Source organism: Aphis gossypii, chromosome 2, assembly GCF_020184175.1.
Source record: "Aphis gossypii isolate Hap1 chromosome 2, ASM2018417v2, whole genome shotgun sequence".
NCBI classification, from domain to species: Eukaryota; Metazoa; Arthropoda; class Insecta; order Hemiptera; family Aphididae; genus Aphis; species Aphis gossypii.
Genome location: NC_065531.1, coordinates 78,801,284 through 78,817,948, shown reverse-complemented (window position 1 = coordinate 78,817,948; position 16,665 = coordinate 78,801,284). Strand labels below are relative to the sequence as shown.

At 27.5% G+C, this 16,665-nt stretch overlaps 3 protein-coding genes across 7 annotated transcripts; 2 read left to right on the top strand and 1 right to left on the bottom strand.

Moving 5' to 3' along the window:
* Window positions 1–1,662: 1,662 nt before the first annotated feature.
* On the top strand, window positions 1,663–5,803 carry LOC114121710 (zinc finger and SCAN domain-containing protein 2-like). Its single transcript, XM_027984152.2, has 2 exons — window positions 1,663–2,070; window positions 3,446–5,803. Exon 2 carries the CDS (start codon window positions 3,468–3,470, stop codon window positions 5,235–5,237), a length of 1,770 nt encoding a protein of 589 aa, XP_027839953.2. The 5' UTR covers window positions 1,663–2,070; window positions 3,446–3,467; the 3' UTR covers window positions 5,238–5,803.
* LOC114121709 (FMR1-interacting protein NUFIP1-like) lies at window positions 5,422–10,099 on the bottom strand. Its single transcript, XM_027984151.2, has 6 exons — window positions 9,774–10,099; window positions 7,970–9,095; window positions 7,775–7,902; window positions 7,585–7,692; window positions 6,122–6,759; window positions 5,422–6,056 (listed from the first exon to the last, which is right to left on the bottom strand). The coding sequence occupies exons 2-6, from the start codon at window positions 9,067–9,069 to the stop codon at window positions 5,955–5,957; spliced, it is 2,076 nt and encodes a 691-aa protein (XP_027839952.2). The 5' UTR covers window positions 9,070–9,095; window positions 9,774–10,099; the 3' UTR covers window positions 5,422–5,954.
* Window positions 10,100–10,296: 197 nt separating this feature from the next.
* Window positions 10,297–16,148, top strand: LOC114121711 (tetraspanin-5). 5 transcript variants are annotated; one of them, XM_027984154.2, is made up of 11 exons: window positions 10,297–10,648; window positions 10,738–10,872; window positions 10,938–11,058; window positions 11,120–11,193; window positions 11,288–11,362; window positions 11,446–11,544; window positions 11,632–11,760; window positions 11,846–11,896; window positions 13,936–14,085; window positions 14,244–14,372; window positions 15,145–16,148. In XM_027984154.2, the coding sequence occupies exons 2-11, from the start codon at window positions 10,780–10,782 to the stop codon at window positions 15,211–15,213; spliced, it is 990 nt and encodes a 329-aa protein (XP_027839955.1). In that variant the 5' UTR covers window positions 10,297–10,648; window positions 10,738–10,779; the 3' UTR covers window positions 15,214–16,148. The 5 variants fall into 5 exon arrangements, with proteins under 5 accessions (XP_027839955.1, XP_027839954.1, XP_027839956.1 ...); XM_027984153.2 differs by having other exon boundaries at window positions 10,735–10,872; XM_027984155.2 differs by lacking the exon at window positions 14,244–14,372 and having other exon boundaries at window positions 10,735–10,872.
* Window positions 16,149–16,665: the final 517 nt, after the last annotated feature.

Here is a 16,665-nt window from a genome sequence, read left to right as displayed (position 1 = left end):
AATAAATTGTGATTGTAAGAAAGATTTATACCGCATCTAAAGCTTGGGCACGAGAGGAAAAGTTAATATTTAAACCCATAACGTTATGATTTGGCAAATTTAGCATTTTTAATTATAAATAATATAAAAACACCAAAACCTATTTTCCAAAGATAATCCACCAATATCTTATCTCTCATCAAGTTCGCCACCAATTACCTACAAGCATTTGAATATATTTCAACAACTCAACTTAAATAATACAATGTAGTGTGCCGCTCGGTAGTTATCAATGTCCACGAGTGTAAGTGTCAAGTAAACAAACGTCAGCTATCTATGAAGTATTGCCAGTTCCTGCCTCATACTCATACCGTACTTATACTCACTAGGTTTGGAGTGCTTGGACACTGTAAAGCACCCCTTCAATAAATAAGCACTCTTGGTTTGGATCTATGAAAAATATGCTTTGATATTTGTATTGACTCGCATTAAAAGTAATTTAAAAGTATAATTTATTTATGTTTTTAAATTGACAATGTCTTATTTATATAATAGAAGTATTTGTTATAAATTATAATTCTTAACCATTAATCGTACCAGGGCAAGATAGGGCACTTCCCCCCCCCTGGACAAAAAATATTATGAACTTGTAACTCAATAAGTATTAGTATAATATTATTAATATCTTTATTATCTTACATATGAAAAAAATTTTATTTTGACCCCCCCCCTAAATGTTACCTATGGGCGCCCATGTACCTAATCATCGATTTGTATTGAAATTATTTATAGTTGTTTAATTAATTCAATAAAATATATTTTTCGAACTAAACCCGCAATATACCTAGTGGAACTTACATTTTTTCAGCTCTTCCTACTGTAAAATCTAAATGTGCGTCTGTATTTTCTTGGTGCAGAAATTTTAATTCACGCCATGTTTTCGTGCGTCTAAAAGCATTCTCGACGAGTGGCTCAATATAAAAATATGTAATAGATTTTCGGTAATTCGGTATCAGTGTAGGTACTTATGTACTTTTTCGGTCAACTGATTCCACCTTTAAAATGTAGGCCATAAGTATTGAACTTTAACATAAGTATTTGAATTGGGAAAAATTTAATTATAAAAATAGAGTACCTACCTCTATTTAGTTACTTATCAACGCAATACAAGCTTGTTAATCGTTAAAATGTCTTTCCAAAAGTATTCTAATATCTACACACAAATACACAATCACACACATATTATTTTTAAAAAAATAATTCAAGTAAGTATTACGAACTTGAGTTATTGTCAATTCACGTCTTCGCTACAAAGTTCTAAGTACCTACCTAGTGCAGTAGTACTGTAGCCATGACAAAAGGCAAATGACAAATTTTAATTTGTCATGATACTTATTACTTATTAGTTACTCCTCGTACCTATTTGGCTTTTGGCTGTTGACATACTGTCATTCCAAACTATGTATAACCACATCTACACTCTATGGGAAAAACGAGTCGACGGACCAACAAAACAGGTTGAAACCCAGATGGCGTTGTAACACGACTTTATTTACATAATAATAATTATATCATCTCAAGTGATAACACTGTTTACTACGAACATGGTCTTAGAATATAGAACTGATAAACGATAATAATATAAAGTAAGTTGAGACTTATGAAGCTAGCGCCCGACACGGCGGTACAAGCGGCATCCACCCGCTTCCCATCATAAGACAACCAACCAGCCCACCCGCGGCTACCGCTATATCGTCAATTATTATTATTATTATTATTATGATCATTGTGGGTAACATACCTGTCAAGTGTTTACCTACGATAAATTTTCCGTCTTCTGTTGAAAAGTGAAAACTAGAACGGTTCACGGCGACGGCAATGCAAGTCGTTTCGATTTTACCCGTCCGACAGGGTTACGACTACGGACTTCGTTTGTTTTGTTTCTTAAAATGTAAATGATTTTGCTTAAAGAATCCAATTTATTTCATACACGAGTCCGTTGGTTACCCATTTTATTTTTCCTATATGCCGTCGCTAGAAATAACACTCATATCTGTAGGTAATCTAATCACGTTAAGCTGAGACTTGAGAGTAAGTACCCGTGTGTCTTGTATATTTTGTGTGTGATCGTTTATTTGTTTATTATAGATCATATTATTTAGGTACCTATTTGAAATCGACGTGACTTTTAGTATGACTGCTTCTTTTTCCTCACAGCGTTTCAAAACATTGTTACCCCTTTTTAAGTGCCTTGGGTCCGATTGTTTTAAATTTTCACGGTGTCTACTACCACCAATTTCCATTACTATTTACTATTTCTATTGAAAAAAAAATATGTAACCTATACACAGACATCTAAAATCATAATCAAGTATCAACATTTATGTTGATCAAATTTTATCATATTTCATTGAAATAGTTTTTTATTGTTAGAATACCTACATATAAACTATTATAAAAACAGGGAATTGCCCAATCAACAGTTTGATATTATTATAAAATGTCATTGATCACAGTATGATTTTTAGAAGCAAATGAATCCATTAAACCATTTAACCCAATGCTTTTAAAATAAAGACATATTTTATACATGTGATACGTTTATCTTGTAGATTATAAACATCTTTAATGTAAACTAAAAGTTTGCCTTTTCTTTAGTTATTACAGTTAATTGATTTTACCAGTGCTTTGTAATCAGTTCTTCTTGGGAAGTATGTATTTTATTACATAAATTAATAATTTTGAACGTATTTAGTATTTTAAACTATTAAAACTACAAGTTCTATTAACTATCTATAAAGTAACTTTTATAGATTACAGGTTCACAGCATAAATCTACATTTAAAAATTAATTTTATTAGTAGTTTAAAATTTCCAAACTAATCATGATTATAGTTTATTGCTTTTCATTTTTTTATTTCCTAGTAATAATTTGAAGTATGAATTTAGTAGTGGTGTATTTACGGGTGGAGATTAGGGAGATATATCTCCCCATGGTCCATTTTCTTCTTTTTTTACTTTTATTTATATTTTTATAGTTGTATTTTTGATTTATTACTTTATCTGTAGGTTATAAAATATTGGGATGTTTGGCATCGTTGATTTTAGTCTTATTTCCCCCCCCCCTCAAAGAAACTCTAAATATTCTACTGGAATGTAGTTTCTGTCATAGAGTACATAAGTGCTCCTGAGTTAGGATGTATAATTTTTAATAAATCAATATTATATCCATCTACCCAAATTATTTTAAATCCTATACATAATTTATGCTTATATTATACTAAATTGTTAAATTATATTGACTGTATGATAAGACAATAAAAAAATTAATATCCTAATATTGTTTAATGTAGGTATGTCATTTCTTATTACTATTATTAACATGATCTATGTATATTTGATTATTGTCTGTCTTTGTTTTAATAAAATATGTAAATAGCTGTTAAAACATTTTTTTTATTTTCAGTTGCTAGTTATATAAAAGAAATATGCTTGCCTGTGCAGAAATTTCAAAAATGAACACATGCGGTATTCAACAGATTACACTTGGATCAAATATTATTGTTGATGGTTTATTTTTCAATGAAACAAATATTAAATTAAATAGTTCTCAAGATGAAGTGATACTATCAGATTCATCCAGTGTTCAAAAATATATTCCAACAGATACTCGCAACAAATCGAAAATAGATCATTTAGATGTTAGTAATAATAAATCAAAGAAACATAAGCTTAAATTAAAAAAAAGTCAACAAATATCCTTAAATAAACTAAATCTTAAAACTCACCTGAAAATTCAACCATCCATAAAACAGTCCTATACATGTACTGTTTGCCAAAAATTATTTCATTACAAATACCGATACGATGCTCATATACAAAGTCATAATATTGAAAAACAAAAATATAAGTGTAAAATTTGTGATAAATCTTTCACACGTAAATATCATATCAGCATCCATAATAGAACACATACAGGTGAAAAACCATATAAATGTGAACTATGTGAGAAATTGTTTTCAATGAAACATCATCTCTTATCTCATATCAGAACTCATACAGGTGAAAAGCCTTACACTTGTGAAATGTGTAATGAATCATTTACCCGCAAAGATATTCTGAGCAAGCACGTTAGAACTCACATAGGAGAACAACTTTCAACATGTGTAAAATGTCAAAAACAATTTTCTATGAAAACGTACACTGGAGAGAAACAATACTTCTGTCATTTGTGTCAACAAATCGAGCCTCAATCCAATATTATGAATAACATTAACACTAATTTAAATCATGACTTAGAAATGTTTGACAATGACAAACGTATTGAGACAACAGACCTCATTGATATAAAATATGAAAACATAGAAAATAGTGATGATGAATCAAAAATTCTAATGTCTCCATCAAACATGTTAACATATCAACCCTATGATGAAATGCTGAATAACACTAAAGAATTTCAATCTGATGTAAAATGCCTTGAGACATTCTGCAGTGTAGAATTTAAAGAAAAACCATATAAATGTCACATGTGTCAGCAATTATTTTCTAATAAACAAAATCTTGATTCTCATATAAGAAGTCATACTACAAAACAACCTTATACATGTACAATTTGTAAGAAATCGTTTTTCTATAAATACCGTTTTGATGCTCATATAACTAATCATAAGATGGACAAATATAAATGTAAAATTTGTGAGAAATCTTTCACCCGAAAGTACCATTTTGATACTCATTATAGAATACACACTGGTGAAAAACCGTTTAAATGTGAAATATGTCTGAAATTATTTTCGTTAAAACATCACCTTATATCCCATGTTAGAACTCACACTGGTGAGAAACCGTTTAATTGTGAGCTTTGTAATGAATCATTTCGCCGTAAAGATATACTTAGTAATCATATTAGAATTCATACTGGAGAAAAACAATTTGTTTGTAATTATTGCGAAAAACAATTCTCTATGAAACAATATCTTATAAGACATATGAGAACACACACTGGGGAAAAACCATTCATTTGTCATGTATGTCAAAAAAGGTTTTCACAGCGATCTGGCCTTGATTGTCATATAAGAATCCACACTGGAGAGAAACCGTTTCAATGTGAGGTATGTAAAAAACTATTTTCTAGAAGAGACAATTTAACACTTCATATGTCAACACATAATATTAATATAGAAGATGAAACTGATGATTTTTTATCAACAAATGTGTATTGCAATGATGAAGCAATTAAAAAAACTAATTGTTAATTTTGTAACCAATTAATGTGTACATTTATACACATTAATAAATAATTCACCATTCTAGTCCTAACTGCCTCAACCAGAAAACATCTAAACCAGGAAGTTGTATTAAGGGAAACTTTTTTATTTATACACATGTTATCTTAAAATGTATTGATTTATATAATTGTTATTTAGTTATTAATTCAAATTCAAATTGTATAAAACTTTATTATTTTTAAGTAAATTTAACAGCATATAATTCTTTTAACTTTCTTGTTTTTTTATAAATTCTTTTGTATAATTATACACTTACAAAATAAAATAATTTCAAGATCAAACTAATTCTTAGTATTCCAAGTTCCAAAAGTTAATATATTATATTTATTGTTTATTGGTGTTTTTTAACTTATAAATGTTGTTCATTATATTTTATTTATTTAACATCTATACATTAATATCAATCATATAAAATGCAATAAAATTCAGTATTTTGTAATTATGATACTATTGGATTTACTTTTTATAACACCCAGATAAGTGGTTTTTGGTCAAAATGTTGTAATAAGCAAATATTAAAACATAATTATTATTATACAGTCGTTAGTATGTGTAGATTTTATCGCTAAATATTTGCACATTTAAATGCAAATAAATCTATGGTTATATTGCATATAAAATGAATAATACACATATTATTTTATTCTTGTATGTTTCTTCAAAAGAAAAACAAAATGCCAATTCTTAAGAGACTTGAATTTTACAGAAACGATTCATATTGTTTCTGATGTAACAAATGCATTGAGTGATAGTGTTTCGTTCACTGCGCATTAAATCTCCCATCAACTAAAAATCAGTAAAATATTTTTTTAATACATAATACCTATGATAGACTTACAATATCAACTTACAGCTTCCAACAGGGCACCCTTCCTTTCAACAACTTCAGTTCGCGGTGTCTTCATTGGTGGTATTTTTTTGGCTGGTTTAGATTCTTTTTTGGAAGTGTTTTTACGCTTTTGGCCACGTTCATTAGAGGTTTTTTCACATTTATCATTTATTTTAGAACTTTCATCAATTTTCACATCAGTACTAATTGCTTCACTGTTCTGATCAATTAATGAAGTGGAATCTACTTCTTTGTTTTTAATTACTAAAATAGAACTAGGTTTTTCATTTTTTTCTGTTATTAAATTTTCTACAACTGGAGTAGAATTGGGTTCTACATTTTCCTCTGTTATTAAAGCTTCTATGACAGAAGTAGAACTGGGTTCTTCATTTTCCTCTGTTATTAAAGCTTCTATTGTAGAAGTAAAACCAGGTTCTACATTTTTCTCTGTTATTGAAGTTTCTACTACTGATGTAGAACATAGTTTCTCATTTTGTTCTAATACATTTTTATTCTCTAGAGAAACTGATGTTTTAACTATAGGAATTTCCTCAGGTGATTCACCGTCACTTTGATTATCACTAGATTCATCATATTCCTCTAATAGTTTTAAAGCAACTGGTTTATTTATATCTTCTAACGGTTCATCCTTTATGATACCTACATAAAATAAAATAAAACCATATAAATCACAATATTTAATTAATAATATACTACACATTGATAAAGATAAAATTACTATCATATAAATATAATTAATAACTTACAATAACCTAAAGTAAAAATCAGGTTATTAATTATAAACAGATTTCAAATTCAATTTTTAAGAACAAGTTTAAATATTACTTTTGAAAACACTTCTATACATAACTTATTATGACATTTTACTATTTTAGTATTGTAATCAATACCACTAATCAAAAACTGAGAAATATTTTGACATTATTATATTTAAAATATAAATTTAAAAAAAATAAATGTTAAATACTAAAAATGTTTATCTTAAAGCATAGATAAAATTTAAAAAAAATTAAATGAATAATATTAACTACAATTTGTCAATTAATATTCATATATTGTGATAAAATAATATTGAAAAAAACAATATTTCATATCACTTAAATATTATTTATTATATATTAATTTAGAGGGTTACTACCTTGTGGTGAATTGGGTCATTATTTTGGCTTATTAATTAACCAACTTGATTAGAATTAATAAAGTTATGCGTCTATACTCTATTCAAGTATCAAGTTAAGAAACAGTCAGCAGCAACCAGTTTTTGTCTGGTTGAGATCAAGCAACATAAATTTCTCCTACCCACCAAGTCAACCATTTATAAGCCTGATGGCTGACATATAATTTAATCATGCACCTGAGTACTAATTGGCGCCAACTATGTTTCTGAATTTGAATAAAATATAGTCTTAGTTGTTTGTTCAAGGTTTGTAATTATATTGCAAAATATAATGTAAAATAAATTACCAACTATTCCAGCAAAACGTTTTAAGTTTCCATTCATTGGTTCTTCGACAGGTTCTTTAAATTCACCATTAAACCTGGGTCGTTTTCTATTATTAAACCGTTTATTTCCTAAAAGCAAAACATGCAATTATTATATAATTAAAAATCAACAATTACACAACTTTATTATAAAAGATAATTTATTAATTACCAGAATTATTAGCTTTATTATTTTTATTAAACCTCTGAAAATCTTCATCTGCTATACGTTCCCCTCTCTTATTTTTTTCATCTTCTACATCTACTTTTGTTTGGATGTTTTCTTTAGTTGGCCATTTTCTGCAAATATTTTAAATTACAAACTTGTCAACTAGATTAATATTTGTAGTAAAATTATGATAGTCACTTTTTTCTTTCCTCAATCCAATTTTTAACAGCATCTGAGTTGTTACTGTACAATACTTTCTTGTGCAATCCTAATCGATGATGCATGTTTTGATGTTCTTTAACAGCACTAGCATGTCCCATAAAATCACAATCACCTAATTCGCATGCTACTAGATTTTTCTCTTTTTTAGGTACAAAATTTTCTTTACTCTGGTTATTAAAACTAGGAGGAGGTCCTCCTCTGGGGCGATAATTTTGAAATTGCTGTCTAGGTTGAAATTGAAATCTATTACCATGTTGTGATTGCTGATATCTTGGATTTTGTTTGTTAAAGGGAAATCTTTGTTGTCCTGGTGGCCTAAAAGGAGGCCTTTGATTGAATTCATGTCTAGGTAAATTAAATGAAGACTGCTGTTGTTGATAACATTGATCTACTGGTAATTTGTATGGTTGTTTCAACGATTCAGGATTTTGTACTTGAGGTTGATATGAATTATTTGGTGTTGCACTCATACCATGGTTTGGAGACTGGTATGAAGATCCGACTGGTTGATTGCAATTTAAATTCATAGACTGAAATGGTGGTGGTGTATTTGGATGATTAAAATTTTGGATTGGAGGAGGTTGATTGTAGTTTTGAATCGGCGGACAGTTATTATAATTTTGAATAGGAGGAGGTTGGTTGTAGTTTTGAATAGGAGGTATATATGTTTGTCCAGGTGTTCTATATGGAGGTACAGACAGTTGATTAAAACAAGGACCAGCAGATGGAGGTGGATATTTAGAATGATTTATAGGTATTTCAGTATGTTGAACAGGTAATTGATTTTGGACAGGAGGTTGATATAGTGGTTTTGTTGTTTGATCAAAATTAGGGTTAGCAGGTTGATAAAAAGGTGGAGGTAATGCAGTATTAGGAACTTGGTATGCAGGTATTGAATGGTCATGATGTTGTCGGGAAGGTTGATAAAAAGATCCTGGTGGTGTAAACTGTTGTGGAGGTGATTGAAATCGTGGACCAAATTGTTGCTGTTGGAAGGGTCTAGGAGTATGATATGACTGTGATTGTTGATTGGGCCCATTTGGTGAGTAAGTTGATTGACAATTTGGACGATACATGTCGGAAGAATGTAATTCAATGATATCTGAAATAAAATACAAAATAAATATTATAAATATTTAAATTAAACCAGTAAACACCAGAAACATTATTTTTGTAAACTAATTTTTCATACTATAAAACTAAAGAAAATAAATTTAGGTAGAAGCAAAACAAATTTTAAGTTCTATCAAAACTACAAAATTTAATGTTAAGTAATAATATGATAATTATAAACATTTTATTCAAATTGATACTAATTTAAATTAATAGAATACTAGAAACTAGTATTGACCTTGAAATGAATTTAAATAATCTTTTAAGTCTAAAAACTAAAAATATTAGCATAACTTATCCAAGATGTAGTATCTCTATAAAAATCAATAGATTATCTCAATCTTAGTAAACTGTAATACAAATTGATCACAATAGATTTCATATAGACAAGATTCATGGATTCCCAATGTAAGATACTAAAATTTAAATATCATATACTATTAATCTGTTAATACATATGGATGTTAAAAAATTATACTGGAATATTTGCATCATATCATAATGGTATGTGTTCATTATATTCCCAGAATATATTTAACAACCAGTTTTGACTAACAAATTTTTAGATACAAGGTTATGAACCATAAAATAGTTGTGAACACAGCAAATTATGTTGTAAAATAATTAAAACTTAAATTCATATTATTGTAATTTAAAGGAAAAATACCAGCAACTTGAACAAAAAATCTCCGAGCAATGCATGTAGTTGTTTTTTCAAATTACGCAGTTCCTTAATAAAAACTTTGAAACGTGAATTATATTTATTATTAGTGATTTTAAAATTGTTTTTATATTTAACCGGAGAAAAGACCGACTTAGAATTTAAAATTGTGTGTTTGTGACTGGTGAGCACTTTTAAGATCGGTAATCGTTACACAGTAATTTTATTACAAATTACAATATTACTTTTTTATTAATTATGCAAAATCGTTTAAACGCACGTCGCATACGAGTATTGAAAACCGAAGCACGTGTTTACGAAACACTATCAGTAAACATGATGTATTTAAATTGTATTATCGCAGAGGTATTCTTATCTATCTCAGTGATCGTGCGTGGTGGTTATCACGTCATTTTCCAGTTCGCCAATATTACGTATCGAATAAATGCAGCACATGATTGCACTGGTTTCGACCTCATAAATACAATCACAATAACAATATTATATTGTTCTTATCATATTAAAAAAAAAAAAATAAAAAGTCAACTCTCAAGCTTACTGCACAGCAAGTTGAGAGCTCTCAACTTGCTTTAGAGCTTGATAGTTAATATTGCGTCCATTCGGTGATCCGCTATCCAGTGCTAACTGTTTTATTTTAGTTATAACTCGTGGCCAACTATCAAATCGTTATGTATGAGTCCAATAACTTTTTTCTAAACTCTTTTAAAACTTAAGTTAATTGTTCATTAATTTCAATAAATATTTATAAATACTTACTAAAATGAATTATTCGTCAACTTTAAACCTGATCACCTTGCAATTCATTTTGTTTGATTGCTAATGAATTTTTAACCTACAAGTTAATAGACAAAACATTTTCGGTAAATAATAAATTTAAAAAATGTTCACATCTATTGTTGTATATTTGCATTATATTAACTGGTATAATATATTATGTTTGTTTCAGTAGTAGTTTTTTTATATCCTCATAATCTAGTCGAAGTAGTTCGATATGGCTGTTCAACAGAAATATAGACGAGAAGAAGTTAGCGAAGTTAGTTGTTGCCTAAAGTACATCATATTCAGTTTTAACGTGTTATTTTGGGTAAGATTAAACAAAAAACACTTTTCTTTAACTCTTTTTTCAATTTTTTAACTTTATAATTTTAGATGTTTGGTTTATCTGTGATGGCAGTGGGTGTTTGGGCATGGACGGAGAAAAATGCATTTAATAATCTAAGTAAACTCACACATTTAGCACTAGATCCAGCTTTTGCTTTAATTTTAATTGGTAAGTTATACATTTATCACAAAGGAATTCAGATTTTGTACAATATTTTGAATTTTTTTAGGTGGAATAACTTTTATAATAGGTTTCACCGGTTGCATTGGAGCATTGCGTGAAAACACATGTTTACTTGGAAGTGTAAGTATTATAAAATATAAATTATTGTATTAATGAATGCATATTCATATTTTGTTTTTAATTATTTATAAATATAATATACATTTTATTTTAGTATGCAGTTCTCTTAGCTGTAATTTTAATACTTGAGCTAACTGCAGGAGTATTAACATTTGTATTTAAAGATTCTGTAAGTTTACCTCTTTCTTTAATAATAAATAAACTTTTAAGTAAATATTTAAAAATATTGTATTAACAAACTATAAATAATAGATTAAATCACAAGCCACTGAAGGACTTCAAACATTCATTGTTCATTATAGGGAAGACCCAGATCAGCAAAATCTTATCGATTGGATACAAGAAGACTGGGTATCTTATATTGTTTTATACATTTATATTATCCATATAAATTATTTATCATTATTAATTAATATAAATATTGTTTTTAAATTTAAGTTACAATGCTGTGGAATCAAAGGTCCTGAAGATTGGGATTTAAACAATTATTTTAACTGCTCTTCACAAAAGGTTGGCAGCCGAGAAGCATGTGGAGTACCTTTTTCTTGTTGTAAACGTAAACTTAATGTAAGCTATTATTTATAATTTTATCAATGTTAACTAGAGTAGTAGAGTCTATGCTCGTATTCAACAATTTTAAAATTATTTATAGGAAATAGTAGAAAACAAACAATGTGGGTATGATGTGAGGAAAGAAGGATTCGTAAGTATAAACATTTTTATACATACTCATATCAGGTGTGGATCCAAGGTATTTGCTTAAAACTCAATTATTTAATTTTTTATTATTGTTTGAAGTTAATGTTTTTTATTATTATTATTATTATTGAAACAAAATGTAATATATTTAAAATCTGTATTTACATGTTATACAATAAGTAAATTGGATTAGATTTGAATGTCGGAAGGGGTAAGTCACCCAGTAATGGCACCCCATTAAAGTAAATGTTATAATAATATATAATTAAATTATTTTAGGAAATTCAAGGGGTAATTGCTCCCATAAATTCTTGTATCTGCACCTGACTTAGATTAAGTTAAAACAATGCTGATTTATATGAATCCTAAAATTAATATACTCAATTCATAAAGTTTTAACAAAACATATTATTTAAACAGTGGTGCCGTTCACTTAATTTATCTATTTCAAATATAAAGTACATTTTAAAAGTAGGAGACCAACTTTGGGGCAATGGAGCTTGGCTGTAGAATGTAGATCATGAATTAAGATAATAAATAATTCATGCCGTAGATTAGTGATGGGATTTTTCGTTCCAGTTCCACAAAAGGAACGATTCCTAGTTCCATCGTTCGTTTTTAATATTATTATTTAACTAGTACCGATACCGAACCAAACTACTAAGGACTGTTGGTTTCAGCCACTCGTATTATACGAACCGATTCACAATTCACGCGCGCATCTTGTCGGTCTCAATCACAGATATTTTATACATCTGTGGTCTCAATTCGGTATTCCGGTGTAATCGGTATGTGATATGAATATGGATCAATTTGATTTTGAACTTATTGCACCTAAAAGGAACGAGTAGGTGGAATCGTTCCGATTCGTTCCTCTCAGGACTCATTCCAAAGGAACGATTCATTCATGAACGACCCACCACTACCATAGATCCATAATTTTAACAATAAAAATAAATAAATATGATATAAGAATTGTAAATAATAAATAATTATTGTATATTCCCAGCAGCTACTATCAATTAAAATTGGAAAGATTACAAGGGAGTCCTTGGTTAGGTAACTAAGTATTAAGCAGGGCTTGGATTTTATAGCATTGGTTAATTTTTTATTGAATACAGATAAAATAGCACAGTAACTATAAAATTGTTTTGTTCACCAGACTTCAAATATGAAATTTTATTTTGCTATGTTTTGCATATTTTAAAGATTTTTAGCTTTTAGTGCTATTTTTAAGTTTTGGTGTCATTTTCAGCTAATTTGCTGTATTAATATAACTTTTATTTTGTGTTTTCATAAAAGTAATATATATTTTATGGTGTGAAACATGACAATATGACAATTTTGAATAGTTGCCTTACTCAAAAAGCGTTTATATTTTATAGTTTAATGAATCAACAAATTCGAATAGTATTACCTAATATTAAAAAAAATAAGTTTATAATAGAAAGTTTTTATTTCTTTTATTTTTTATTATTTACAATTGTTTTTAAAAAATTTAATGTATTAATTGATAGATACAAGTTTTTTTTATTTGTGAACAAAATAAATTTTCATTTTTGCTATTTATTGTGTTTTTAAAGCATATTCTAATAATTTTTAGTGCTATAAAATTCAAACCTTGGTAATAAGTATATTATCTAAGTCAGCGATTACCAAACATCTACGATCATGCTACACTTAAAAATTAGTTTATGTTTTACGGAACCCCTATGTCTTTAATTACTACTCAACTCTAATTTAAAAAAAAAAAAACAATTTTCAATCAACATTTTAATAATATTTTTTCCAATATAATATAAAATAATTTTCTCAATAATCAGAAATCACATACATCTGGCAGAACCTTTGACATTGTCCCACGGAACCCTAAGGTTCTGCAGAACATACTTTGGGAAACGCTGATCTAAATAACTCTTTAACCCTTTTTGATAAATTGTGGGTATTGTTTAAGCACCGGCGCCACTGATCTAATATAATTAAATAAAAGCTTTTAATAACAACTATTAACAATTAACATCTGTCATATTGTAACGATTATAGTACGCTGAAAAATGGACTAGCTTAAATTTACCAACGCAAACAGGTGAAAGAAATATATATGAAAGAGGTTGCATGCGGGCTGCTGAGGAATGGGTTGAGGATAATTTTATTGGAGTTTTAACAACAGTTATGACTGTCACCATATTACAGGTATTAGGTATTTCTTGCTAACTAGGCATGTACTCTGTTTTTCGGTATTTGGTTGTATGGTATATTTATTATGTATTTTTGCGTGCATCATGTTTTGTATTGCATTTTTAGTAGTATTTTTTTTTTCTTTTACAATGCTTGTGTGTAATTGTATTTAGACCGACGATGTCGGAAAACGAGTGGACCTCATCATTAATGAAAAAGGATGTTTACAATCTGGAGAAGAATGGCTAGAAAGAAACATGCTTTTTATAGCTACTGTATGTCTTATCTCAGCATTTTGTAAGGTGAGTTAGATTAATTAAAATTGTTTCAGTCCTTTAACAATATATATTATGAATAACTGGAGATAAATTAGGTAAGACAAAGATGGTTATTCACTTAATAGTCATTTTTAAATTAATATTTTATTTCCTTATGAGTATAAAATAATTTCTACATGGTACTAATTAAGTAGTAAATATACTAAATAATTTAGTCTTAGTCAACACTCAACACCACTGACAATTAAAATTTCACTTTAATGCTTTTTTGTTATTAAAAAATATTGTAAAATTGAATTAAAAAGTAAGCTTAAACAATTAGGAAGTATTATTTTATTAGATTTTAATAATTTTATGAAAATTAAAATAAGGATGTATAGTTTTAGTTTACTTGAAAATGTCACAAAAATAAAAACTTCAACTGCAACTAAAAATTATTGTAATAATTATATTCTTTAACTTGAGTTAAAGATAAATATAGTATTATACCCTTTATAAATTTGACTAAATTTTTGTCAATCAATTTTCTAGTAGTTGCTAATGGCTAATCATTATATTTTGTATTAACTTATAACTTATTTATACATTAATTACCTTAAAATCTCTTGCCTCTTTTTTTTTTTATCAATTTTATTAAAAATTAGTTTGCAAGATTTGAATGCAGTGCCTATATTTGATACAAAAAAAAAAAATAAATTATCAAGTTTGTGCATGTTTTTAATTTATTATCAGTCCAATGTATAGCATTCTTATTTTTGAATTCATTTTTAAGCTAATATATTTTTTTTAATTTCAGATTTTAGGCATATGCTTTGCTCAAAATCTACGTGCTGACATATTTGCACAAAAAGGCAAGTGGCACTAGATGGAATTCATCTTAAGACATAAACAGACAAAATTAATAAATATATATACTTTTTTTAAAAGAGGTTTTTAAGCCTAATCAATATTTTTTCATACCTAAAATAGTGATAAGAAGATTGTAGTCTTACTCTTTAGTGTAACATTAAGTGAACATGCATATTGAGTCTATTCCTCTGATTTTTTAGGTTCTTGATTAAGTTTGATTGGTTATTTTCATAACTATGTATCATTAACGCCCTATTTTAACATCACATACTCACATATAATTAGATTAGATCATAGTCACCTAGATTTTTTTTTAACAACTAATAATACATATGAAATGTATTAATATGTATTTTATCTTGAACTATCTTGTGAACTACATGTTTATAACCATAACCAAATTGCCTACAATTTAAACGCACAGTTATGATATCAAACTTTTATTTTTACCGTTTGGTAGCTTTATCCTTTTTAAAATATTTCTTGCGTTATCTATCCTTTTTATTTTAACATTTTCAAAGAAACATTAAGCAGTGACCCAAAATAACCACTCTTTTGTCATATCTGTAAAGTTTCTTTATTAAATTTACCATACTTAGATCTCTTTTCGGGGGAATTTTGTCATTGTAATTCAATTTAATTTTTAATTTTGCTCAAAATATCTTGAAAGTATTATTTTTAAAAGGTATATAAATTTTTTTAGATTTGTGCCAAACAAATTTTAGTATTAATATGCAGTTTATTTTCAATGAATTTTTAAGTTAAGTTCCTACTAGTACTACTTACATAATTTAAAAATTGAATTATGCTTAACTTCACAAGTATACTAATAAATAATTATTGAAACGTATGTATTACTAACTCTACTAACAAATTTTATCTATACATTCCATAATATAATATACATTATTTTGTAAAAAAAAATTAAAAAATATTACCATGAATAAACAATGAACTGTAGTTTTTTTTATTTTATTTTATTTCTGTTCTTTACATTAAGCAATTGTATGTCCAATCATTAGGCTTCAACAAACCACCAAATTGGTATAATGAATTTTCCTTCTATACTTAAAAATTATAATTTTGTGGTAATACTGTTCAAATTTCAAATCAACCCCACTAAAATTTACTTCAAAAGGTAAGTTGATCTATTATTCTATTAAAACAGGCGTTAAGAAAAATTAAGCCTTTTATTCATAACAAAAATAAATTGAAAAAACATCTCTTAAAAATTAAAATAGAACAATTTCATTTATTATCTTAATTACTTTTAAGTTTTATCATTAAGTTAAACATGTACGCAAATAGCTTAAATCAAATACTTTAATGATTTTCATCAAGTTAAAGGAAGAAAACTACATGTTTACATGCATAGTATTAAATTTAAAAATTAAAATTTTAAGTTAACATAAAATAAAGGATATATTATAAATGTAACTTATTTCAAAGGATTTTTATAATTATCAAT

Bases quoted from the DNA above. Each gene is read 5' to 3' on its own strand.
- LOC114121710 (XM_027984152.2), top strand. From the start codon at position 3,468: ATGCTTGCCTGTGCAGAAATTTCAAAAATGAACACATGCGGTATTCAA.
- LOC114121709 (XM_027984151.2), bottom strand. From the start codon at position 9,069: ATGTATCGTCCAAATTGTCAATCAACTTACTCACCAAATGGGCCCAAT. The intron at 7,903-7,969 runs GTGACTATCATA...AAATATTTGCAG, and splicing joins TGGATTGAGGAAAGAAAAAA to AAAATGGCCAACTAAAGAAA. The intron at 6,057-6,121 runs GTAAGTTGATAT...ACTGATTTTTAG, and splicing joins AGGGTGCCCTGTTGGAAGCT to TTGATGGGAGATTTAATGCG.
- LOC114121711 (XM_027984154.2), top strand. From the start codon at position 10,780: ATGGCTGTTCAACAGAAATATAGACGAGAAGAAGTTAGCGAAGTTAGT. The intron at 11,059-11,119 runs GTAAGTTATACA...GAATTTTTTTAG, and splicing joins TTTTGCTTTAATTTTAATTG to GTGGAATAACTTTTATAATA. The intron at 11,194-11,287 runs GTAAGTATTATA...ATTTTATTTTAG, and splicing joins ACACATGTTTACTTGGAAGT to TATGCAGTTCTCTTAGCTGT.